The sequence below is a fragment of the Delphinapterus leucas genome, chromosome 9, assembly GCF_059928025.1.
Source record: "Delphinapterus leucas isolate spDelLeu-1000000601 "Yukka" chromosome 9, BTC_Dleu_Yukka2, whole genome shotgun sequence".
Lineage (NCBI taxonomy): Eukaryota > Metazoa > Chordata > Mammalia > Artiodactyla > Monodontidae > Delphinapterus > Delphinapterus leucas.
The window spans coordinates 72,943,864-72,971,240 of NC_143137.1; the positions used below are offsets into that span (position 1 = coordinate 72,943,864).

Genomic DNA, 27,377 nt, shown 5'->3' on the forward strand with positions numbered 1-27,377 from the left:
GTTGCTGACTTCAGTGGTTATAAATAATCCATTGCTTATTGTGTTTAAAGCTAAATTTATATTTCTTAATGATAAATATTGACCTATAAATCTATTAGGTTTTTTAAAAGATATGAAGTTTTTTTTTGCCTATTTCTCTCTAAATTGGATTGGCTAGGGCTTCTGTGGAGGGCCACTAAATCATAAGATGATGGCATTAGTGGGGATCACTAAGAAATCTTAAAAAGCTACTTCCAAAAGGATTTGAGGTAACAAATCCTGAAGCAGGAAAAACATGTCAGGAAACTCAGCTGTAACGTTTCAGTTAGATGGGAGGCAGAACAGGATAGTTGATTAAAAACTCTGGCATCTGGTTGTCTAGGTTTAAATCCTGGCCTCAGTTCTTTCCAGCTATGTGGCCTTGGGCAAGTTACTTAATCTCTCAGTACCTGTTTCCTCATATATAAAATATGGATAGTCATAGTATCCATCTCATAGAGTTGTGATGATTAAGTGAGAAAAGACATACCACGCACTTATAATAGTGCTACTGTAATTTTTTATTTCTAATAGAATTATTGGCAGGAAAAAAATGGATTTACTAGTATCAGAAAACCTGCTACCCTTGCTTATAATCATTTTACCATCAGGAAGAGAAGAAGCAAGCTAATTTTTACTCAATACCAGCTGTGCTCCAGAAACTCTGCTAAGTGTTTTAGCATATAATGCCTATGCTGGAAAACAATGTCTAGAGTGCATAATTGCTGACTTGTTGAAAAGCAGTTTTGGATATCTTGCTGACTGAACATCAGAGAAAGACTAAGACTAGTCATATATGTATCCTTTGCCTTGCGTATTATAGCAATTACTATACTATAGAATCAGGAATGTAATAGTAAGTGATAAATTCTTTTTCTACATTTATACTTTATATTGTATCTAGAAATTCTTTGTGTATTCCATGTCATGTTGAAATATAGAAAGAATTATGCAATGTAAAATATATATATATATATTTTTTAGTATACAATAAAAAACAGGTAATGTCTTCTAGATCAAGAGTGCTGTAGTTACTGTCATTGCTGATGTGTGTTCATGGTATGTTAGGCTCTTGACTCGGGTTGTATTCTCAAAGTGGCTACTGTGTAGTGCATATCATGATCTCTATAAGATGCCCTTCGGGTGTCTAGGACCCTAAACTCTTTGGGACACCTTCCCAATCCAGGGGTTTAAAGAGTAGTGATGTCATGCCAGGGTTGTAATTCCCCTGGCCGCTGCCGTATTCCTCCACAGGGGCTTTCTTCTCACACAACAGCATGACTAATGCACAGCCTTCTATCTCTCTTGCTTTTGTTTCCTTAATTGGCAAAAATGTGTAACCTGGGCATCAGGGCCCTGGCTGGGTTGTAGTAAGCCAACAGTTCTTTTGCTCTTCACTCACTAAAAATCAGTCATTTTTTTGGAGACAGTCTGCATGTAGTTTAATCCACAAGAGATATAACTGGTTTGAGTGCATGGGAGGAAACAGTCAATAACTAATAAAAGGAAATCAGCATTCCTCAAGTTGAGAGGTGCTAAGAAGTGCTATCTCTATTTGCTGTTGAAAATGAAATTGGTTATAACATTAGGCTTTTATTGCTTCTATTTTTGACCTGTCTCCTTCAAATTGCATGCTTTGTGGCTGCAGGCTTTTTACAGCAGCCTTTCTGCATCTTTAGCTCCCCACAAGGCCCAATACTTATAAGATCTAAGGGGGAATATGAAGTGTCAGGGAAAATCTCACCTATCTGGGTCCTGAAGAGAAGGAGACAGACTTATTTTTTATCATTTATATGTTTAGACAGAAAGGTTTGGAAATATTTCTAAACTGTGTTGTGCATTACTTTACTTTTTAGGTAAAATCTGCTCTCCACAGATTACTTGTGGAGTAAAATTACAAATTATTTTGTGGTTCGAAATGACCATTTTAAACATTGATTATTATACAATATTGCAGCATGGTAATGAGTCCAAGCTGTTGGGCTTAAGTTCTTCAGTTTGTATCTAAATATAGATCTTTGTGAAGTAAGAAACAAAAGTTATTTGATCCATAGTTTTTACAAGAATTAAGTGCCTGTGAGTAAGGAGGCAGGCAAATGGCTTCTAAGTTAATGTAGCAAAATCGCAAGTCAGAAAAGGATCTTTTTGATGACCATATGTTAATTCCCTTTTTTCTCTAGGATATCTCCTGGTTTGATGGTAAGGAAAACAGCACAGGAGCCTTGACAACAATATTAGCCATAGATACAGCACAAATTCAAGGAGTACGTATATTGCTTTTATTTTTAATTAATTAATTTATTTATTTTTGGCTGCTTTGGGTCTTCGTTGCTGTGCGTGGGCTTTCTCTGGTTGTGGAGAGCGGGGGCTACTCTTCATTGGGGTGCGTGGGCTTCTAATTTCGGTGCCTTCTCTTATTGCGGAGCATGGGCTTTAGGCTCGCGGGCTTCAGTAGCTGTGGGGTGCGAGCTCCAGAGCGCAGGCTCAGTAGTCGTGGCTCAGGAGCTTAGTTGCTCCACAGCATGTGGGATCTTCCCGGATCAGGGTTTGAACCCATGTCCCCTGAATTGGCCGGCAGATTCTTAACCACTGTGCCACCAGGAAAGTCCCTGCTTTTATTTTTAAATGGTGTATGTATATGGTATGCATGCATGCGTGTACACACATGTGTTTGTGCATATATGTGAGCTCTGCTGAGATGACCCACATCATTAAGGAGACCAGATATGTCTCAGGGCTAACAGGGAGCTCTCAGTGAAAGATATAAAGAAGCCTTTCAGTTCTGGACATTTTTAACCAAAATTAAAGGAGATTTAGGACATGTAATAGGATAACCAGAGGACTAAAGAAGATACCAAGAATGAGTTAGAGAAAAGAGCTCAGAATTAAATAGTAAGATAAGAAAAAGTAACAAAATGAAAACACACACACGTAACTTAGAAGTTTTAATAAAAGAATGAAGTTTAGTTTTTCCTTCCCCCCAGAAAATAAAATCTTATTTAGCATAATATGTAACATGTTAAATTCATATGCATCTGGAAATGATTCTGTGCTAGTTGTTATACAGATCAAGTTAAAGAGATATGTGTGATCATGACTGGTCACAATACGTATAAATAAAATTCATGTTTATGAACCATATTCAAAATCAATGACAGAATGACCAGCATAATGTACGTCAAAGTGACACTTAAATATTTATGGGGAGTAGAGTAGTGTGGAAGAGATGAAGAGTAATTTATTAGTTTTCTTCCAATTATTTTAATAAAATTAACCTGTATATTACAAGCAGGATTTCAACTATAATTGAGAAAAGGAATGCAAAACAAGATTTCCCACTTTTAAGTGAGGTAAAGTTTTTGATCTCTGTTAAAATAAGAACTCTACAAGAATTATAGACTTTCCTTTTTCCTTATCATTCATGTGGGAGAAAAGGAAAGTCAATGATGCACCTCTGAATGACAGAAAAATCTTAAAAGTATTTTTTTGTTTGTTAGAAATACTGAAATGTTGATTACAGCATTGCTACCAGAGCAACAAATTGTCAACTGAAACAGCTCTTCAAAATTGTATTTTCTTTTGGAAGCTGTTTCCACAGGACATGGTCACTATTCTAATTTTTGTAACTTTTGCAAGACTTCTTTGTTCAATATATACATATAAGGATAGATTTATATTACTAGAGAATAAAACAAGTTGGTTACAATTATGAATATTCACATGCTTCTGTATTGGTTTGGAAAACTAATTTTATGATGTAGAAAGAGCTCAAGAGGAAAGGGGGCATCATCTTCATCTCTTCCTGAAACTTTTTTTGATAATTTTGAAAACAAGACTCTAAATTTCACTAGATAGTATTTAAATTTTAAAGTAAGGCTGAGGAGCTGGATTTTACTTGTATAAGTGGGAAGAAAATGATGGATAAAATTTCACTTAATAGTTAACTAATGAGCATAGCATTAATCTTCCATAGCACAATAGAATCAGATAAATAACAACATCTGTGTTCAGAAATTCAATGGTTCACTACTTTTGGCAGAAGTATCAATCCCTATAATTCCCTTTGAATCCCCATTCTACAAAACTTGGTTTTTTTTCCTTTGCTGTGTGCATGTTTTTCTCTTACTACCTATCATCATTCAGATCTTTTAAGAATCCAGTGAAATAGTATTCTTACTATAAGCTATACTTGATACGTGAGACATCTCTTTTAGTATTTACTTAAATGAAAAGAACAAATTAGTACTAACGGCGAACATTACCCTCCGGATACCCATTAGTTTTTTCTAATACATAATGTTGTCTCTCATCAAGAAAAATTAATGGGAATATTTGTCAGTGTGATTCCTTATAAGCCTTTGACTAATACTATTTGAATCATTTGAAAATTTCCTGTTTCAGTTAGTAAATGTTGGTCTCATGATAACTTCTGGGCAAGTCAAATCATTTTCATTAAATAAGAAGTAGTAGCTAAACACTAGATGGGTGAAATACTGATGGCACATTTTTAAAGTTGAAGAATTTGGAAAGCATAGCAACCAAAGAAGGATTCCAAGAATAAGACTGTGTCTACTGGCATATAATTCACATAAACCCTTGCTTTGCCATATATAGGTAGATTCATATCTAACTTGAATGGATTCTCTTTCTATCGAAGGAAGATTATTTACTAATCCTATTTGTCCACTATTTCTTTTATCACAAAGACACACCACACTAGAGATGAATCAGTAAACAATAATTTGGGGTCATATATCCTATCATATCAACTTAAGATATTTCCATCTCAGTTTCTTCATCATGTAATTTCAGTTACATATTATTTTATCAAATGTATTAGGGTGAATGTTTATAAACTAGCCCTTTAATAACAGTAAATTTTATTCTGAAGCCCTTACTAATCACCAAAAATATAAACTCCTGGCTATTTTTAGATGTTCTGATACTTTGAGAGTCATGAGAAAAACATGTTAGTGAAATAAGGTTATAAGACAAAATGATTCCTGAAATAGTTGATTGAGTACAACCAATTTAACTGGTATTATTTCAGCCCAAGGTAATGGCTTACTGCCAGTACATCTGTCAACAGACTATTTTCTGTGTAGTATGTAGTTTTATTAAAGGTATAAAGCCATTTTAAATTCTTTGGGAGACTGAATTTCACAGAGTTACAAAGTATTATTTCTGTATATTTTAGCAACCCCTTTTCATCAACCAGAAGTCTTACCTCACTTTTGTCCACATAAAAGTGTGTGATTGATGCCACAGTGTACACTTGATATACCGACACACACAATGTTAGTTCCAAGAATTCTCATCAGAACTACAGTTACATTGCCCCAAGAAATAAAAATTTCCTTTATTAATTCCTAGAGCCCAGTGAAATGATTAGGTAGAGCTAGGGTATCATTACATGGACAATGGTGACCTCACTTTTTGGTTTAACTTTTTGACATGGAAAGTGTATAAAACAGCTTAACATTACTTATAATTCAAACAATGTGAGTAGTCATTGAAATCACTTTACCACAGTATAAGGTTGGCATATAATTGCTGTTTTGCATTACAATTTTAGGTTGAATTAATTGAGACATTATCAAGTCTACAGCAAAAGCTAATATCCAAAACCATGAATAATGAATAATACAGTGAATAACAATAGGCCTTAAACACCTTACATTTTCACAAACTTTGTAAATTTGTCCAACTAAACCTTTTTGTTTTTTCTGCTCTACAGATATTTTTGCCACCATCAGTTATAATACATCTTAGCAGATTACACTTCAGGTTATACTCATCTAGTTTATCTCTCAACTTCTTTGAAAATATTCTCACCTTCAGTTGTTCCACACAGACTATTCATAGCAGCTAATTTTAAAGTCACTTCAAACTCAGTATCGACTCCTCAAAAAAACCAACAGTTGAGCAGTATCAGTAACATATGTCAACCCATCAAGAGCCAGGGAAAACTACTCAAAATGACCTACCTTGGTTTTCAGTTGACAATTGATATTGCTGTCGTTGTTCTCAACTTTTTGAGCAGTTCTCATCAAAACGCTAATTATCTGATATTAGTTTATGCTCTCTGAACACATTTCTTCCACTGTTGCAATCAAACATGATTTAATTAACTCACTATATGTGAGTGACTTTCTTTGCTTAGCTAATAAATGAGCCACTCAGAAACTTACTTTAGATTCAGCCTTGTTTTCACTTTTTAGTTTTATGAAGAAATTCTGCTGTGTTATTCCATTTTGTGTTATTTCCATTCCATTTGTTTCCCATTTCTAATTTTTATAAATGTTACTTTCCTGTGAATTAGGAATTTTGTGATGCATGCTTAGTCTGCTAATGTCGACCTGTTTTGTATATTTTTAAGACTGTATAGTCTCATGGCATAATAAACACAGCACTGTGACATCTAATTAGAACACAAAGTGATCCACAGTCCATTGTGCCTTCCTTAAAAGCAGGACATCCAAAGTCCACTTTTCCCTTCCTTTCTGGTCTTTAGATGATAGGCATACAATGGTAATTTTTAAAACTAGGATGAAATATCACAGTACAGCAGCACACAGGGCACTCAACATGCTGCCAAATTATATACAATATCATCACACTGAGCAGCAGTACAAAGCAAGGAGAGCGGCACATATGGTTTCTCTAGCAACCCCTCAACTCCATCATTATAGTCCTAAGACAGCTATAGTCAATAGGTAAACAAAGAGGCATGGCTGTGTTACAATAAAACTTTTTTTATGGATACTGACATTTGAATTTGTAGAATTTTTATGTGGGTCGTTTTCATTTATTTTCATTATCTCTTAACTTTTTGATTGTATGTTATACAATGATAATAACTTTAAATGTCATTGTCTGTCTGGGTGAGTTTCAACTGATTGATTTTTATGCTCATTATGGGTCATTTTTGGTGCTTTTTTCATACCTAGTAATTTTTGAGCAGATGCCACACATTGTGAATTTAACATTTCGGGGTGCTGAATATTTTTGTATTTCTAGAAATATTCTTGTTTTGTTCTGGGATGCAGTTAAGTTACTTGGGAACAGTTTGATCTTGGGGGGGGTCTTGATTTTAAGATTTATTAAGCAGGACTGGAGCCAACAACTGAGGCAAGACCCTTCAATATACTCTACCCAATGACCAGTGAATCATGAGGTTATTCAGTCAGGCTGGTATGACCAAGCGTATGGTCTTGGTATGACTGGTATGACTAAGCCTCACGCATGCATTGTTCAGTTGAATACTCAAGGAGGACCCCCTGCAGATATCCAGATTTCTCTTTTTGTATACCTCTCTCTTCTTCAGTGTTCTGTGCTGCAAACTCTAGCTTCCTTGGCCTCTCCAGACTCAGCTTTGTCTACTCCACTTACGGAGTCTGTTAGGCTCGATCTCAGTTTACCCTTCCTACCCTGAAGCCTGGAAGCTCTTTTAAGGGGTAAACTGTGGCAAACATAGGGCTCACCTCGTTTGTTTCCCATTTCACCCTTGGTTGCCTTAGGTCTAGTATCTTGAAAACTATTGGTTCATATATTTTGTCTATTTTTTATTTGTTTCAGATGGGAGGACAAATCCATTCCCTCTCTTCATGTTAGCCAGAAGCAGAAATCCTGCTATATAGAATTTTATTTCTACAATTGCTTACTGAGTAGCTTTCCATTTATTTTCTTATGGCAGCCATTCCTCTGGAACTTTCTTATCTAAGTTGTATTACCCACATTTAGCATAGTATTTGGACATAGTAGATACTCCATAAATAATTGTTATCTGTAGAACTATTTAATTATGACTTTCTGCTCTTGATTTCCAAGGGAAAATTCTATCTTCATGCACGTTGATAAAGAATCTAAAGAAGTTTAATTAAATTTCCTCTGATTCCAGTTCTAAATTCTTTCCAGAGCTACACTATTCCTCTAGGTCTTTAAGGCAATTTTAAATTTTCTTTTCGTTCTTGTAGTATTTTTCAAGGCCAGATGTCTGTTGTTTTCTGTTAATTCTTCCTGGAACAGGAAAGATATATTCAGATCCTTCTTATCCTACTACCATCACCAAAAGGCAGGGTTTGTGGCCTGTCCATGGCTGCGTTGACTGAATATTTCAGTAAGTTTCTGGTAGCTTAAACTAAAATGCCATTTAGAAAGGTATATGATCTTACTTTCAAGAAGCAGATTAGTACAAGAGTGAATAAATCAAGCTTATTGAATAAGCAAGGTTATGCAAGTGCAAGTCACTTTATAGAAAGTTCTTATGTCCCAAACAAAAAGCTCAAATGCAAGACCGTTCCATTGAAAATTTGGCAAGTTTACACTTGGATGTTTTGAGACATGAGGTTGGTTTGCATACTCCTTAGACTAATTTTAAGTGACTCTCAAATGTTCATCTGATGTGCCTCTGATAATTCCCTCTACCTCTTTTTCCAACACGCCGCATAATTTTATACTCAAAAACTACAATCCTCAGCATGCTTTCCGTCTTTACTTTTCCTGTCTTTCACCTTTTTACTTCATTTTCTTTTGATTTCCTGTAAAGAGCTGTAATCTTAAAGTAAATGGGATAAAAACAGAGGAAGGTGGTGAAAAAAGGAACTATATTATGGCCACCTAATAGGAAGTACCCAAACAGAAAAGAATAACTGTTCCCTGGATATGTTTTCCACTTTTGTTAATATAGATATCGTGCCAAAAACTGAGATCTGAAAAAGGAAAAGTCACTGACCTCAAAATAAGAAAGTACAAAGTGGAAATTAATGAATGTATAAAGGCCTAAAAACATAGCTATCAAGTAATTGATGGCAAGTAATTTCTTAGTAATATTTAGATAAATTTTACATTAAAAGAACAGTGACTATCTTATTCTTGACAAAACTTGATTGTAATTTTTGAAAATACTTCTATTTTACAGCAAAAAATATATATGCTTATGTGGCTGTAGGAGCATTCCATAGTTAATCTGATGTGGGGTGGGACCTTCAACAGTACAAGTACTTAAGTTCCACAGCCTCTTCATCCAGCTATCTGACCTATATAACTTTGAAACTCATGGTGAGGGTGGGAGGAGAGGAGCAAGTACAGTATATTAGTTTGTAAGGGCTGCCATAACGAAGTACCACAGACTGAGTGGCTTAAACAACAGGAATTTATTTCCTCATGGTTCTAGAGCTTAGAAGTCCAAGATCAAGGTGTTGGCATGGTTGGTTTCATTCTGAGTCCTCTCACCTTGACTTATAGTTTTCTTCGTGTTGTGTACTCACATGGTCTTTCTCTATGCAAGCATGTCTGCAACCAAATTTCCTTTTCTTATAAGGACACCAGTCATATTGGAGTAGGGCTCACCCTCAAAACCTCATTTTAATCTAATTACTTCTTTAAAGACCTTATCTCCAAATACAGTCACATTCTGAGGAACTGGGAGTCAGGACCTCAACATATGAATTTGGGTGGGGGGTGTAGAACCATTCAGTCCATAATATACAGCATCATTTATCTCTGCATCATCCTTAAACTCTCAAGAGGCAGAGTGTAAGCAAGCATTAGTACCAAATGACATTTGTATTTCAGCCTCATAGCTTAGAGTTAGTGTATAACGCCCTAAAGCATGTAAAATGGGTTACCTGTCTGAGTTTTCAGTATTTAGTGGTTTGTTTGGTGTTTGTTATTGCTATTTGTTTTTACTTTTTTGGAGTTTTCTTTGATAGTTCAGCGAAAAAATGGGAAAATACTGGGTCATTATCAGATGCAGTCTTGAAACTAAAACCACAAAAGTTTTTTAGGAATAAGTCAGAGCCCTGTGGAGAAAGAGGGCTTTTTATTGTTATTTTAATGATGATACTAATTTGGGGGATACTTCAGTGAATATTGATATCACCTTTTAGAGAAGCAATTTGACAATGTCTATGAAGAATGTAAGAGTATATACCCTTTAACATATAACTCCAGGCTAGGAATTTAACATTAGGAAATAAAAGATGAGCACAAATATTTTGCACAAAGATGTTCATTACATCTTTGCTTTTAATAGTGAAAAATTGGAAGCAATCTACTAGATATTTTTTGAAGACTATTTAGTGACCCAGGAAAAAGCTTGCTGTATAATGTAAAGGGATAAAAGCAGGATACAAAGCTGAATACACACAATAATCCTAATCTGAATGTGTGTATGTATTTATGTCTGGAAGGATGTAATTTTTAACATTATTTAGACCTTTTCCAATGGCCATGTTTTCATGATCAGAGCAAAACATATGTTTGAAAATGTGAACTGATATCTTGGTTGATTATAGCTGTGTTCCTAGGTAAATAGGTGTTTCATTTTTTCATCACAGCATAAAGGAATTTAACATTTCAGTTTATTACTTAACATGTGTCCCACTGAAAGTTAATTCATAAGACATGCAGTTCTCGTAAAGCAGTTATGAAGATATTTCTACTTAATTTAAGATTTTTTTCCAAATTTCTTTTAAGTTACCTCATACCATGATGTTTCCAACTCCTTTTCTGTCTTGATATTGCCTCTTTAGACCTTTGCTGAGTGACACCAAGTTATAAAGTGCAGAAACGGGAATGCAAGATATCATATCCAAAGTATATACTTCAATGAATATCCTCAATCATTCCATTCAGCACTACTACAGTGTAGTGGCTAAAAAGTACCGGCTCTTTTTCAGTGTAAGGGGAAGGGGCAGGGTTGGTTTTGGAGCCCACATATGGTAAGTTGGGCATCCATGTGAGGCAGCAGCCTCATGTGGGAAAGCCAAGCCAGAGAAGAGTGAGGAGGGTATGCATGCAGGGGAGAGACAGGGGTCATGATAGCAGATTGGTCACGATCTGCATGATAGCAGAGAGATTGATCAAGGAACTCTGGTAAAGAAAATGGGAGCCAGGTTTCTCACTGTTGAAGAAGGGGATAACAAATATTAGAAGGGAGAAAGCTGGAAATAACCTTGTGTTTTTGGATTGGAACTGGAGGTATTGGTATGAACTCATGGATTTCAAGAAATGTAAATAGAGAAATAAATATAGATTTCAATATGTGCATGCATCTATGTGCGCGCGCGCGCACACACACACACACACACACACACACACTCCCCAGTTCTATCTACTAACATTCCACTGATAATGAGCACAACTAGCACCATATATTGATTTTTTTTTAATTAAAAAATTTTTTTTCTTCATATAGTAAGTCCTAAATAACATTCTCCACTAACAGGAACTGGGACTTCTTGGAGAAATGACAGATTTCAGGTGTAGGGCCTGGAAAATCTTTTTGTGCCAGAAAGTAAGAACATATTCAAAAATAATAGGAACATGTCAAAGGACAATATCAGACATAATATAGGCAAATAAAACATAATGACTCCTTAGTAGTGGACATTTTTAAACTATAACTATTATTTAATCTCTAAGTATAAATTCAAAATAAAAATCTATGTATTAATCCTAAAAAAAAAAGCTTATCTTATTTTGCAAGAAACTATAATAGCAATTCTTGTAATTTTAAAATTAACTGACTTTTTTCCAAAATATGTCTGATTATAGGCAACGGGTTCAAGGGTTGGTGTCTTAACACAAAATGCAACTAACATGGGACTTTCAGTTATCATTTCCTTCATATATGGATGGGAGATGACACTCTTGATTCTGAGTATTGCTCCGGTACTTGCTCTGACAGGAATGATTGAAATGGCAGCAATGACTGGATTTGCCAACAAGGATAAGCAAGAACTTAAGCATGCTGGAAAGGTAAAATAAAGACTGTTATTCCCATCATAACCTTTTAAGAGAAAATCAATAAGAGCTCCTATCCTTACAATACATAACTTCCTTTCTTAGGAATCTGTAAAGTGATGTATATGTATTGAAATTCATACAGATCAGTTTAAGATGGGGTGTAGATAATGTCATAGCAATAGGGTGCATAATTTAGAGCATAGGCTCTGGAGTCAAACTGGCTGAATTAGAATCCAGATTCTACCACTAACAAATGTGTGATCTGAGCAAGTTACATCAACCCTTCTGGACTTCAGTTTCTCCCTCTGTAAAGTGGAAATAAAATAGTATCCCCTTACAGATCTTTATGACTATTACAGAAAACACTTAGTCTTATTAGTATATGCAATAGTATCTGGAAAACAGTAAGCACTCAGTAATGTCAGCCATTATTACTGTTACCAAATCGTGGGGGAATTTGTTAACATTGTGATTCCACATTCTCTGATTATTGAATAATTGAATGTCTTGAATAATTCTGGGTATTTTATTTTTCAAAATAAAGAGGAAATAGTTACTAAATTCAAGGCAAGGTACTGATATTGGTAGTGCCTAAAACAAAGCTTTAGAGACAAGGACCATTTTTAAAATGATCAAAATGAACAATGTATTTACTTGGAAAAATTTTTGACATATATAAGTTTCTCAGGATCAATCATATTCATAAAAATAATCATTGTAGTAGCGATTTAGAGAAACATTAGTAATGTAGTACCATAATATCTAAAAGTTGAAAGAGATGTCATTTGATCCAGCCACTCACCCAAAGTAGAAATCTCTTGTACAACATCCCTGTTGAGCGTATATCCATCTTTTTTCCACCCTTTTCTCCAGTGGCAGGCAGTGCATTACTTTCCCAGGCTGCTGCCTACCCCTTAGATGGTAGGGAGTTCTTTTTTTTTATTTTTTTGGTGGCCTTCTATCCTTCTCTTCTTGGCTTTCATCTTGATTGAGGTCCAAAACCTGCTTCTCGTGACGCTATGAAGCTGCATCATGTAAATGCCAAGTCTTCTCTTTGTCACCCAGCCCCAACTCCTCTCTTGGTATCGTTTCAAAGATCTATATCACATTGGTGAAAGGCCTGAATATAAAGATGATTTTAATATCATTATGGTCTGTATCAGAGTGATTGTATCATATTATAAATAGCATGAATATTCATGAATAGGGATCCAACCAAGCACAGGACTCATAGAAATCTGGTTTTCATGACCCTTGGACTTTTCCACCTTTCCTGCACTAGATAAAGACCCTTGGAATGTCTGCTTGAGCAGTACAGACTGAACTACATAGCATATATTTGCTTCAGAAACACAGAAAAGTTGTTCAACCCTCCGTGTGAGCAAATTATCACAATTTCCAAGTTAATCTGGCCGTAATTAATTATATTTTATTCATCTTAATTTTTATGTCATGAGCTTTAGTTGCTTATGTGCCGTTGGATTTTTTTCCTTTTTTTTTTTTTTTTTGCCGTACGCGGGCCTCTCACTGTTGTGGCCTCTCCCGTTGCGGAGCTCAGGCTCCGGACGCGCAGGCTCAGTAGCCATGGCTCACGGGCCCAGCCGCTCCACGGCATGTGGGATCTTCCCAGACCGGGGCACGAACCCGTGTCCCCTGCATCGGCAGGCGGACTCTCAACCACTGCGCCACCAGGGAAGCCCCTTTTTTCCTTTTTGTATTATTAAAGTAACCTCAGAGTATACAATCAATAACTGCAATCAAATAAGCAATGTGTCCTTTCCCACTAGCTTTTCAATCAGTCACTTTACCAAACACCAAAACTTAGAATATGGACCAATAAAACATATTGGTCCTTCTTTGATTGCATGTGTAGATTTGGAAAAATCATCAAATGTTTTATTTTTCAGGTTTTAAATGAACATATTAGTAAAAAATAAATAAAATGACCATATTAGTTTTTAAAAAAGGACTGTTTTCTAAGGTTCTGTTTTCAGTCCTTCCTTTATTGTGAAAAATGATCACAAGACTTTTTCATTCGTTTCTTTTTGTTTTCCTCAAGATTTCAGCATTCTCATCAATTTTCCTCATGCACTACAAAATGTTACAGATGGAGATTTCTTTGAGTTCATTTTGAAATTATGAGAATTTAGAGCAGAATCCAGGTGTCCTGACCATGGTCTACATATCCAGTTCTCTCCCGTAACCCAAGTTCTCCTTCAAACAACCTTGGGTATCCACCTAGGTCTTCATCTGTCCCACAGTCCACTCTGCCAGCCTGGAAAGAGAATGTGGAAGCAGAAAGTTTCTCTTTCAAGTCAGCATGTGTTCTCATGTCCAAGAAGTTATTCTGAGCCAAAAGTCTCCTCCATTTTTGATCGCCCTTCTTTTTGAAAACTATATAACTATGAAGAAGCATTACATTTGACCTAAATATCTTTTTAAGTTCACAGACATCAAAATGAAAAACAGCTATATAATATCTTATACAGAATTCAGAAGCCACACTCCATGTTACTTTACAGCAGTGTTCCTGAGAACTTTGGTTGCTATTTGCATTTCTGTGCTAGAATAAAATAATTATTTACTTGATTCTCTCTTCTGTCTTCTTCTTAAATGAGCTCATAATTCATAGGACAGCTCCTTTGCATAATTACATACGGACATAATGCTCACTAATGTTTGATCCCTCTGCTTATGGAACTAGTTTAAATAGAAACTCAATGAAGACTTAAAGAGGGCTAAATTTAGACCAGTGGACTAAATCTTTTCAAAAGGAATTTTCCTTGAGCTTATTATCCTAATATATTATTTTCCTGTCTTATTTTGAGGAAGGAAAAAAAAGAAGCTAAGAAAACTCATCAGAAAAACTTATTGACTTAATGTACTTAATATGTCCCCGTTGTGACTGTAACTCACAACCAGAAGTTTAGCCATTACTAATTTTATTTCTCTATTTTATTATCTTGTTTTATAATACAGCAACTGAAACTGTGGAGAATATACGCACTACAGTGTCGTTAACAAGAGAAAAAGCCTTCGGGCAAATGTATGAGGAGACGCTTCAGACTCAGCACAGGTGATTGTAGATTCATACTGACTGTGTTAACTATAGTTTGTTCCTATAAAGGCAGCACTCCTGGGTGACTCCAGTGGTTTGCCTGCCGACTCATTTGCTCTGGGATCTTTCCTAGTAATGGCATAGCGTAATTCCTTATATGACTCCACCAAGAGGAAACTAGAAAGAGGAGTTGAGAGCAAGCACATTTAGAATATATGTTTTAGGTCCTCCCACATTGCCATGAACTATAACAAAGTGTGCATATTTTTCTTATTTCCATGAAACATGATTGAGGAAATAACATATTTAAGAAAGAAAATAATATTGCCTAGCCCTTTATATTGAATCTCTATAAAGAGTTCACATTTTAAAATGAATATATGCACAACAAATGTGATCAATTCTTTTAATTTAAACTAGTCCTCCTTACCACATTTACTTAGTGATACTCTTTGTATTACTTTATCAGAAAGATAGCTTTGTACTCTTTTACACTCATGCTTGTGGTTGGTACCACCATTTAATTCCCACTATTCTATTAGCGCAACATTAGGATAGAAAATATTTTTAAACAAAATCTCTTTAACTCTTTCAGTAACTATCCTTTCACAGACCTTGTCCATTCATTTGAAAACACATAGAGGCAGCTTTGTTACATTGAACTATAGAGCATATACCTATAGAGAAAATCATTATATTTATTGTTTTCTCTATAATAATTCTCAGTAGTTAAAAAGTCATTTTCTCGGGGCTTCCCTGGTGGCGCAGTGGTTGAGAGTCTGCCTGCTGATGCAGGGGACACGGGTTCGTGCCCCAGTCCCAGAAAATCCCACATGCCGCGGGAGCGGCTGGGCCCGTGAGCCATGGCCGCTGAGCCTGCGCGTCCGGAGCCTGAGCTCCGCAACGGGAGAGGCCACAACAGTGAGAGGCCCGCGTACCGCAAAAAAAAAAAAAAGGAAAGAAAAAAAGAAAAAAAACGTCATTTTCTCTTTAATAATTAGAAAAAGTGTATACCCCCTAAATGATAACATGTCTTACCTTCTGTATTCATTACTCTACATTTATTTAAAGGACCTTACTATACCTCATGCCCCATTATCTAGTAAATTTTGTGCATTTCAGAACTACCTTGAAGAAAGCACAGATCATTGGAACCTGTTACGCATTCAGCCATGCCTTTGTATATTTTGCCTATGCAGCATGTTTTCGATTTGGAACTTATTTAATTCAAGCAGGACGAATGACCCCAGAGGGCATGTTCAGGTAAGTTGGACAAATATATAAACCCTGTAAATGGGTTATGTACTTAAATTAACCAGAAAGATGTCTAGTTTAGAGTGTATTATCATTTAAATCATATATGTGCAAAAGACATGTTGGGGAAATTTTAAAATTTCTTGTTATTTAATATCTATTGATATAAGTGCAGTCAAGCTGGTAAAATACTGATATAACACAGGTACTCTGAATTAAACTCCCAGATGAATTGCTTCCTACTTCAGTTTACTAGATGTGGGAATGTAGGAGTAAAATATGCCGTCTTGGGCTTCCCTGGTGGCGCAGTGGTTGAGAGTCCGCCTGCCGATGCAGGGGACACGGGTTCGTGCCCTGGTCCGGGAAGATCCCACATGCCGCGGAGCGGCTGGGCCCGTGAGCCATGGCCGCTGAGCCTGCACGTCCGGAGCCTGTGCTCCGCAACGAGAGAGGCCGCAGCAGTGAGAGGCCCGCGTCCCGCAAAAAAAAAAAAAAAAGCCTTCTTGTTATCCATTATCTTCCAAGGTGGAGATGGCTTTATCAAGTGTGACTGTAAATCAGTGAGGTAAGTTCCTTGCTCCAGGAGAAACACATGTAAACGAGTATTTCTCTTCAGAAAAGTCACATTGAGAATTGATCATGGCATCCCAATGAGGCTGCCTCTTCCCAAAGCATTTGTTGGTGCTTCTATTTGGAACTCTGTTCACATAGTTATGAATTTCTTTACTTCACAGAAACACCTAAATTCAAATGCTGAAATTAGAAAAATTTATCTTGGGTATTAATTCTGAGCTTCTTAAGTCTCCCTAAAATGTCAGATTGTTATTAATCTGTATCATAAATGTCACTGCTAAATGTTTAGAGCTAGAGAAATCCATACAATATTTGACTCCAAAAAGTAACGTTATTTTCTTTTTAAGAAGCCCACCAAAACATACACATCAAAGCAAGGATCAGCCTCTTCAATATAATGACTTGGGAGGTTACACCTGTTTCAAGGATACTTCCATTTGGCAAAAAATGTCGGGAACTCCTCTTTGGGATTTACCTCTCAACACTCAGACACATTCTTTTGAATATCCTTATTGGTGGCACATATTTGCACTTTGAGGATATATTCAATTTGAAGAAATGACCAAAAGTCATTTGAAGCCAAATAATTTCAGAATAACTTGGAATAATTTTCAGTTCCTCTTCATGTGTTTATTTGTTTGTTTGTTTGTTTATCTATCAAACATTAACTGAGTTCCCAGGAAGTTTCTTTGCTAGGCACTCAGAAGGAAAGCATCCACAGTTCACCAACCTAATATTTTTGAATCTATGGGGCCACTTAGAGGTTTCGTGAAGCAGATTTTCTTATAAAATGGAATATCTGTATGTAAAATGTCAACAGGAATTTTAGGCTCCTTGTTCTACCATGTTTTCCTACCCTCTAAAACAATGTGCAGTACTGTCCGTGTGAACATATAAATCACAATTATGACATTTAGCCCTGGACTTCATTCTGATTACACAGACTAGTTTACAGAGATAAATTAACAAGAAACCAAATGTAAAATCACCTAAATTACTTCATTCAGTTCACCAGCCTGCACTAAATTAGCAAGTTGTTTCTTTGGTTCTTATGAAATGCAGGCAATCACAAGCTTAAAAATTGATTGTATTCCAAAAGTTTGCTTGCAAGCCAATTGTTTGAAACTCAGAACATGTCTTCCTTACGTTGCTCTAAACTTTCTGCAGCCATCTTTAAATCCCCAGTGTCCCATTCCTTCATATAACTGTTCCTTGGTATTAGTAGAGAGCAAGCCAATTAAATATATTTATACTAATGTAGGATGTCTGATGATTTTATCAATTCTCACAGAAGAATTTTCATTTATAAAAGCAATTATAATCCCAGTTACTTTCTAATGAATTTAGCTGAAGATAGTGTAACAAAGCAATCAAGAGAGAATCACCTCATTTTCCCATCACCAAACTCACTAGGGTACCACTGACTCACCATGCCTGCCATCTCCATGCAAGAACTAAGGTCCTTGTCTGCAATAGGTTCCTGCAATCACCTCTTCACATCAGTTTCTGTCACTACTATTTCTTTGCTTTATAATCACCTGTCATAAGAAAAAGAAAGAAATCTCTCCCATGACCTTAAGTCCCCTTCTGCCTACTTTCAATGTCTCTGTTCTCCTTTGCAGCAAAACAAATTCTAGAGTAGGCTATTCTTGTTATCTACACCTTTTCATCTCCAACCTCTCCTAAACTCATTCTAGTCAAGCCTTGATTCCCACCATTCCACTAGAAAGACTCATTATCAAGGTCACCACTGACCTCCATCTTGCCCACCCATGACCCATCCAGTGTCCGGTTTTCCCATCTCATTTAACTTGACCTCTCAGCAGCATTTTATACTCTCCTTCCTGAAACATTTTCTTCTCTAGGCTTTTTCTCCTTTGTTATTGGCCCCTCCTCCTCTATTTCCTTTTCGGGCTCCTGATTTTCTGCTGGGGCTCCACGTGTTGGGCGGCTTTAGAGTTCTCAGTGCTTTTCATCCACACACTCTAATTGGTAATTTCATCCAATCTAATGGTTTTTTAAATATTACCTGTATCTTGATGACTCCCTTCTGTGTATTTCCAACTCTGACCCCACTCCTAAATACCACATGCTTATCCAACTACCTACTGGACACCTCCACTTAGGTATCTAATCATATCTTAATGTGTCCAGAACAGAATTTGAAGTTTTTCCTTCCCAAAGTGTCTCTTCTCCAAGACTTCTCCATCTTAATAAACAGCACCACCATCTATGCAGTTGCTCGGCCCAAAAATCTAAGAGTCATCCCTTATTTCTTCTCTTGCCTTCACCCACCACATACAGCACCAAGTCTTAACAGCTGTAACTCCAAAATACTTCTTACCATCTCTACCCATGTTACCTTCCGTTTTATCTCTTTGCCTGTCTTGACTGGACCACTGCAACTACCTGCTCACTGATGTCCCTGTACTCTCTTGCTTCCCTGTAATCCATTCTCCACACAGTAGCTAGGCTAATCTTTTAAAACACAAATCCAATTCCATCAATTTACTAAAATACTGTAATGAATTCCCATTGAAATTTGAATAAAACCAAATTCGTTACTCTGACCTGAAAGCTCTACACATTTGGGCCTCTGCCTTCCTTTCTAACCTCATCTACCATTGTCTTTTTTGTGATCTGCCCATCAGACCCCTACTTGCATTTCTGTCCCTGGAACTCTCAGTGTTTTTGCACTTGCTCTTTTCTCTGTCTGGAATAATCATTCAGTTCTTTACTGGGCTGCCTCTTTCTCACCATCCAAGCCTCTGCTCCTAAGTCCACTCCTCAGAGGGACTTTTGCTGATGGCTCAAAGTAGTCCTCTTAGCCCTTCTCCTCATCACTCTCTATCCCATTACCATGGTTTAGTTTGTGTATAGCACTTACCACTATGTGAAATTATCTTTTTTGTTTCCAGATTTATTGAGTGCATAGACTGTAAGCTCAGTCAGAGCAGAGCTTAGCCTGTTTTGGTCACTGATGTTTCCCTAGGGCCAAAAACAAGAGCTTGGAACATCATAGGCATGCAATAAATATTCACTGAATAAAAGACTGAACCAAAAATACAGGGAGAGACTTGGAGTGGTGCATAATTAAGCAGTCCAGTCATTCCTGGAAATGTATTCCCAGATTCAGCTTTTCCACATCACTCCTGTTTTTTACAGATTCTTCTCTTTTTCTTCCCTTCTACATCCAAGTGCTTTGGCATAAGGACTGAGTGTAAGTCAAAGACAGCCATTTATAGAAAAGTAGAATGTTTGTAGCTGGGAGTCTACTTCTCCATACTGAGATTTGTTTAGATTAAAACTAAGCAAAGAATGTTCTTAGTTAAAGAATGATACAACTTCAAAATCATGCAATCACTATCATGCCTGCAAATGACATCAGGCAGGACATTTCTTGAATGGGGCCTCTCAAGGCTGCCAACAATTCTGTTTCATATGATAATCACTATAACACCAAACTTGATTGAGTCCTTACTTAGTATTAAGGATTTATAATACATTTTCTGCTTAATCTTCTCCACTACCCTGTGAAATACTATGATTCCCATTGTACAGATGGGGAAAATTAACACTCAAGGAAGTTACCTAACTTGCCCAAAGTCAGTTAATCAGCAAGTGGCAGAGCACAGATTCAAGTTCGTGACTCAAGATGCTAGGGGCTTTGCTTAGTTGACATTTATTTTTATTAATTATTATTACTAATTCTGTGACAAACTTTCATAGAACCTTTCTATAAAATTATTGTTTTTTTTAAAAATTCTTGTGTAGTTTTCCAAACATTTAAATATCCAGAGCTGGGCTGATTCTTACCATAAATGGAACAAGTAACTTGCTTAATATTAGTTTATGACCCTAAAATATAGAAGAATCAAAAGGCCCCCATACAAAAATTCCTCCTCCTGCTGGACTACCATACATCCTGAATTTTTTTCATTAAATTCATTGAAAAGGGTCATTTCTGGAGACGTAAGAATTTTAGCTGTCAGAACATATGTAGGACTGTTAACATGAGAGCAACGATTAATGAACAGTAATCACACTGGTATTTCCTAGTGCCCTGAGGGAAGGAAGAAACAAGGAGCTATCTGAGCTTGGACCACGAGTATCATTTTTGATTTGAGTTTCATTCAACCAGACTACAAACAAAGTAAGGATACCCATACTTTTATAGTATGGACAAAGAAGAGAGGATCTGGGAAATATGGGTATGGGGCTGTGCAAAATGTGAACAGATGAGATTTGTCTTCAATAGCAAAATCTTCAGTTTTCTTAGAGACCCAAAGTGGTCCCCAGCTACCATAAACATGTCACAAGTGTCCCTTTAGACACACTAAAATACACCTGGCCTAAAGGACTCTGTGCCTTCCAAAATCTAAGGACAGAGACAGCTTTCTATATAATCAGCTAATTGAATGGAAGATTTTACAAAGAAAACTCTCTCCTACTAGAACCCTCCTTACATGAAAAGAACTTTGTGCCATTCTCTAAATCAATGGTTTCCCAACTCATCAATCGAGGAGCTGGTTAAACATGCAGATACCTGGAGCTCACTCTACAGATCTAACCCAGAGATCTGTAGATCTGGTGTAGCGCCAGGAAACTACGTTTTACCAAACATCCCAGACTGTTCTGAGGCACAGAATCTGAAGATCACTCTTTAAGAAATATGAGCATAGGGACTGAATTCCAGGCTGCTCTCCATAGCTACTTGAAACCTCAGGGTTTTCTTTTGGCCATTACCAGAAACTTTTCTAGAATTATATAAGAATTGGGGAAGTCATATTTTAGTTTATTGTATAAAATAAAGATGCTTTATTCACTCTACAAAATGTGAATGTATTTTCATGATTTATAGCTACCAGGATGGATAAGCTGTCTCTCTTTCAGAAATGACAGTGTGCCTTATAGAAGGAGATGCACAAAGGGAGTTTTAACAGCAGAATCCCCTGATGTGCTCATAAAGTTACGTTATCAGCAAAGCTACTTAACCAAAACCTTAGCTTTTTCTTCTAAAAAAATAGGCAACATACATTTCTTATGGTAGAAACTGTCTCCATCCATCTCTATTACTGTAGAAGTTTCTCTGAAATGAGCATTTTTTAAAAGGTGGTAACATTTTCCCTCTGCTGCCTTGCAGCCAATGCATAGGCATTCAGAAAATCTCTTACTTAACGTTCTCATACACATACGTGTAGTAAAAATCTCCCCTTCTGCTTCTGTTGGCCCTGGCAACACTTTGGATTTACTTCAGTCTAAATGTACAGACTTTGAGAAATACAACATACGTTTATTTTCTCCCATCTGAATTTTAGTGCCTTTAGGTTAGTTTCTAGCTAACTTGCCTTTTGCAGTATAGTCCAGAAACCATTAGTGCCCAGCAGAGGTTTCTGTTATTCTCCATACTCCCACGTCAGAACTTTCCTCTCTCTGTTTCTTCCTTCTTTGCTACACATATTAGCAGGAAGCTAAGTAGAGCAGATGGGTAAGAAAGAATCAAAGCATGACAGCCTTCAGTACAGTAATTATAAAAGCCACAGCTTTGAAAACTGCCTGATAAGCAGAGAGCCAAGCAGCTTATGTGTTGTGGCCTAGTCCTCCAAAAATCCAAATGCAGTTCTTGACAGGAAATTATATTGAACTTTGAATATTTAATGTGGTTATTGGCCAAAAGAACAATAGGTGGGTTTTCAGTGAATATTAATAGTAGGTTAACAGCTTGGAATAAAAAGGAATAGAAAGCAAGCTAGGTCTCCACCATCATCTTTGCTCTGGTAGGCCAGGCAGCCGTGGAACTGTGTTCACATAATTAGGAAAACAACCTTAGTTAGCCAAAACAAGGAAAACAGGAAAGTCTTCTTTCAGTGTTCATTGCCATGGCAGCCACCCAGCTTCTGCCAGGCTCCTCCCCAGAGATTATGCAGAGGTTAGGAGGAAAAGATAAGGAGACCAGATAGAGGGATCAACCATTGAAGGGATCTAAAGGAGACAAATCAAGGGGGATTTGCTATCTAGGGTCCTCTGAAGATTCTAAAATGGGAAACAAGTGGTAACAAACCCCAACATGCAGGGAGAGACAGTTCAGGTCAGCTTTCCACTAGAAGGAGCACTGTGTAAGGGAAAACAGTTAACAAGGAGGTTCAAGTTCCAGTCCTACAGTTTCATAGCTCTGTGATTCTGGGCAAATTGCTTATTTCTCTGAGATAAAGAGTCTCCTTATTTATTAAAAAGTGATGTGTGTGTCTTACTCCTAGGTGATCAAATGGTAACATGTATACAAAAACATTCTGTAAAACCCAAAGTACCAAATAAATATAAGTTGTGTATTTTCTCTCTCCCTTCCGTTGAGAAAGGGATTTATGGTGAAAAGAAAAGGATCTTTGTACTGTTATATGGATGTTAGGGGAAAAGAGTATGAGTATGGGAATAATTGTAATGGCCACCCCTGTGAGGAAAGATACTCTGTCTTCCAATCAAAAAAAAGAAACTTACTGAGTGGGGACTTCAGAAGTTGTGGTGTGACCTGCTGTGCTAATCTACATCCATAGAAATGTGAGAACTTACTTTCCAACAGAAAGTGTCCCATTAACTTTCAGTTCTATGAGAGGAATAACAATAACTTAAACACTTAATGAGCACTATACTAAACACTTTATATTATTAATGTATTTAATTCTCACAACAACCCCATAAGATGTAGATAGTCTTGTTATCTCCAATTGTCAGTAAGGAAGCAGAAACACAAAGAACATGCACAGGGTCACAGAACTAGCAAATAAATAATGGAGTTTGGATGTAGTCCGAGTGATCTGGCTTCAGAGTCCAGTCTCTGAACTGCCCAGTATACTTCCTCTTAGAATAAGTCACCAAAGGTATACAAGCTAGATATGGGAGCAGGGTTAAGGGGAGACAAATAGACCTGAACCAGCAACTATGCTGGGTATTTCTATTTGGATCAATTGTATTAAAATTAGGATTGTTCATTTCTATGCTTTTTTACGTTGTTCCCAGCCAAAAGATCCTTTAAAAGTTCTAATTCGGGCTTCTCTGGTGGCGTGGTGGTTAAGAATCCGCCTGCCAATGCAGGAGACACGGGTTCGAACCCTGGTCCGGGAAGATCCCACATGCCGCGGAGGAACTAAGCCCGTGTGCCGCAACTACTGAGCCTGTGCTCTAGAGCCTGCGAGCCACGACTAATGAAGCCCGCACGCCTAGAGCCCATGCTCTGCAACAAGAGAAGCCACAGCAATGAGAAGACCGCATACCACAATGAAGAGTAGTAGCCCCTGCTCGCTGCAACTAGAGAAAGCCCACGCGCAGCAGTGAAGACCCAATGCAGCCAAAAATAAATAAATAAAATAAATACATTTATTTAAAAAAAATTCTAATTCTATTTTAGCAGCAATGATGGGCAAGGGGATTTCCCCACTGCTTGGAAGGATCATTGTAGTAATGGTGCAGTGACAACGGCCCCATGAACCCATGAAGGATCCATAAAACTAGGAAAGAAGAAGCCTAGCACGTGAAAACCCTCTCCAGACCTCTTCCTGCTCAATATTCTCTTTCCTCAACCCCAGCCAACCTGGAGGTTTTTGCTATAAATTCAGTAAAGCAGTATAAACTCAGTGTAAATCCATATAAGGATAAACTATAGATAAGATTTCTTCTTCCATGGACAATTTAAATTAAGAAACTTGTAGAAGTTAAATTTTAGGTTTTTGAATTCCTGCTTTACATATTTATGGTTCAAGAATTATTTCAACGTGAAAATCATTTCTGAACGGTGGAATGTTTCTTGTAATCTTATTTGGGCATGAAGGGGCTATATAAGCATTTATGATAGGTTAATACTTTGACAAATGTGTTATTAGTGACTTTAAAACATTCATCATTATAGCAAATCATTCCTCTTTGTATATCCCAAATGGGTGAAATTCCCAAGACCAACATTGGCATGGGAAGTCGGCCTGAACATTTCTCTGGAGTAAGCTCTTGGCTCAGATGCCTCCAGGAGGTTGGACCAATTTGAAGGATCTGGTTTAACTCTCTCATGGAGTTAGAGCACTGGTTATTGTGCAATAAATACTTTCTAAGTGGAAGTGAAATGCAACTTAGTTCACTCTAGCTAATTGGGCCAGACTAGGTTAGGACAGATTCTATAGCAGACCAGCTTTGGCCTCTTTATAAAGAACCCACCTGGGGAAAAAGTATAAAGGAGATTAATGTCCCTGACTCAACCCCCAGATAGTCCCATCACCACAAAGTTAGGTTCCTCAATGTAATCCTCATCAATGTCAACCCCCATCCCACTTAGCCTCCCCTCAACATATACACAATAAAGACAGCATCAGGGCTTTTAGCTGGTACTCTCCCTTCTCTACTAAAACTTTTCTTCTTGCTCTATTGTGCATCCTTTGGATCATTTACCTCTCACAGAAACAACTTCTCCCTTCTACCCTTCTCAGTAAATTTCATTTTATGGGAGACCTAACAAAGACATTAGCCTTTGTACATTTATGCCAAATGATTAAATTGACTTTTAATGACACAAATTTTACGACAGGTAGATATTTTGGCACATCTCAAATCAGAGGAAAATGGTATTTTCTTAGTTGTTCTGAGAAGCCTCCATCCCTGTGGGACTAGAATCCAAGTCTCCTGACTCATAATCCAATTCTCTTCCCATCTTACCTGCTGACTCTTGGATCAGACTGAGGCTGGAGTCTGATTCAGCCTGGTTTTTTTTCCTTGCATTAAAAAAAAAAAAAACCTCTGATGTGTAACCTAAATTCAATAACCACTTCTGATATTTATAGCTGAGTATTAAGTATTTTGAATGGCATTTTGAGCTCTAAATAATTCTACTAAATATTAGTACTAAAACTGCCTTGACATCACAGAACTAGTGGCTACAAAATTTTAGTGTCTCACATCCCAGTAAACTGGTTGTTTGTATATTTTATACTGTGTTTGACATTTGTAAAGACAACAGGATTCAAGATCTGAGGCCTGTGTCACTGAAGAGATTGCCTCAAAATCCAGCGCTTAGTAGGTCCCATCTCTGAAGAAATTCACAAGGAGACCAGTGTGTTTACCTTGCTGTGATCCAGCAGAGCAAACAAACAACTGGGTTCTGTGATGTCTTTTTACTGCCTAATGTTTAAATATTGCCAGTGAAACGGAATTATACCTTTAGCTCTGCCACTGAGATGCATTATTTTTCATTCTAGTAATATGTTTTCATGGCTAAAATGAAAAAGGAAATGAGAGGAAAATATTTAACCATGACCACATGATATGCCACATTTCTGTGAACAATCTGTGTGCTTCCAAACATCATTTGCACACTTACCATTTTATAATTAACATATTTTAAGACTGAGATCATAATCTATAGTAGACCAAAGATCAAAGCTCTTCTTCCAGCCTGGCTAAGGTATATTTTAGTCAGATATTGTTTTGAGGACCTTAACAAAGTACAATCTCCATGCTTTGTTCTCTTTAAATCATGTAGCACTTCAGACAGATAACCAATCATCTGACATCAGTTATCTGTTCTAACTACATTATATGCAAAAAAAGAAAAAAAAAACATTCATATCTACTGTGTAAATTCAGATCTCACTACTGGTGACACATTCTTCCTATTGTTAGTTGAATTCTCTGTTAAATCTCCAAGCAAATGAGCCTTATATCAAGGAGGCTAAGAAGTTTTATATTCATTAGTTAGAGCCTTTGAGCTATCTTTCTAATTGGAAAAGAAATTTTTAAGATTACCTGAGCTCCAAAGGTTATTTTGGTGTACAAGGCAAGGGATGATCACTATGTGGTAGAAAATTACAAAAGAGATATCATTGTTAGGCCTTCAGCATTGATGGTATTGTCTGGGCCAAAAGATTATATTCCAGTGCCTGATTTTTCCTTCGCTTTTACAGCTCTTGTTTGAAAACAGACCTAATTGAGATTCAAATGCTTTATATTTTGATAGAGTTTTTACTGCAGTTGCATATGGAGCTATGACCATTGGAGAAACACTTGTTTTGGCACCTGAATATTCGAGAGCCAAATCTGGCGCTGCACCTCTGTTTGCTTTGTTGGAAAAGAAACCAACTATAGACAGCTATAGTCAAGAATGGAAAAAACCCGTAAGCACAACTCTGATTTTAAATGTCCACTTATTATTAATTGTCTATACGCATGCTCTCTAAATAGAGACTTAAATGAAGGCATTATCTGATAACTGCAAAAGAGAGTGCTATAAAGAATTAAAAGCTTGTTTAAATAATTGTTACGGCTACAAAGGGAGAAAGGGGGTCTTAATCAAATTTTCACCTCTGTTACTAAAATGTACAGACTTTATATTTTAAAATATGTGCTTCTAGTTTATTTATTTGCCTGATGCCATGAGAATATTCTGGAACAAATGATTGATTTATATATTTCATTTTACTTAGACTGCAAAAGTTTTAGTCTGGGATAAAGATTTGCATTAGGATTTATTCATTTTTTTCCTCTGATAACATATGCAAGGTAAATAGTGCCCTGCAACTTCAGATGCCATTTTTCATGGGAAATATATCTGCAAACAAAAGAGAGAAAAAGGGAACTATATTTATTAAATTATTAAATATTAAAACACATGCACATATTTAGTCACAAACTCTAAAAGACTGTGAATATTAAAAGGGAAGCAATAGGAAGATCGTATAATTTCAAAATA

General features: G+C 36.7%; 1 protein-coding gene across 1 annotated transcript in view; it reads left to right on the forward strand.

Annotated features, from left to right (window-relative positions):
• ABCB5 (ATP binding cassette subfamily B member 5) overlaps nucleotides 1–27,377 on the forward strand; it is a 110,144-nt gene that overhangs the window by 70,452 nt on the left and 12,315 nt on the right. The window contains 6 exon segments of the mRNA XM_030759806.2: nucleotides 2,199–2,282; nucleotides 11,578–11,781; nucleotides 11,912–11,915; nucleotides 14,749–14,845; nucleotides 15,950–16,090; nucleotides 26,646–26,802. Of these exon segments, the coding sequence (XP_030615666.2) occupies nucleotides 2,199–2,282; nucleotides 11,578–11,781; nucleotides 11,912–11,915; nucleotides 14,749–14,845; nucleotides 15,950–16,090; nucleotides 26,646–26,802 (687 nt within the window).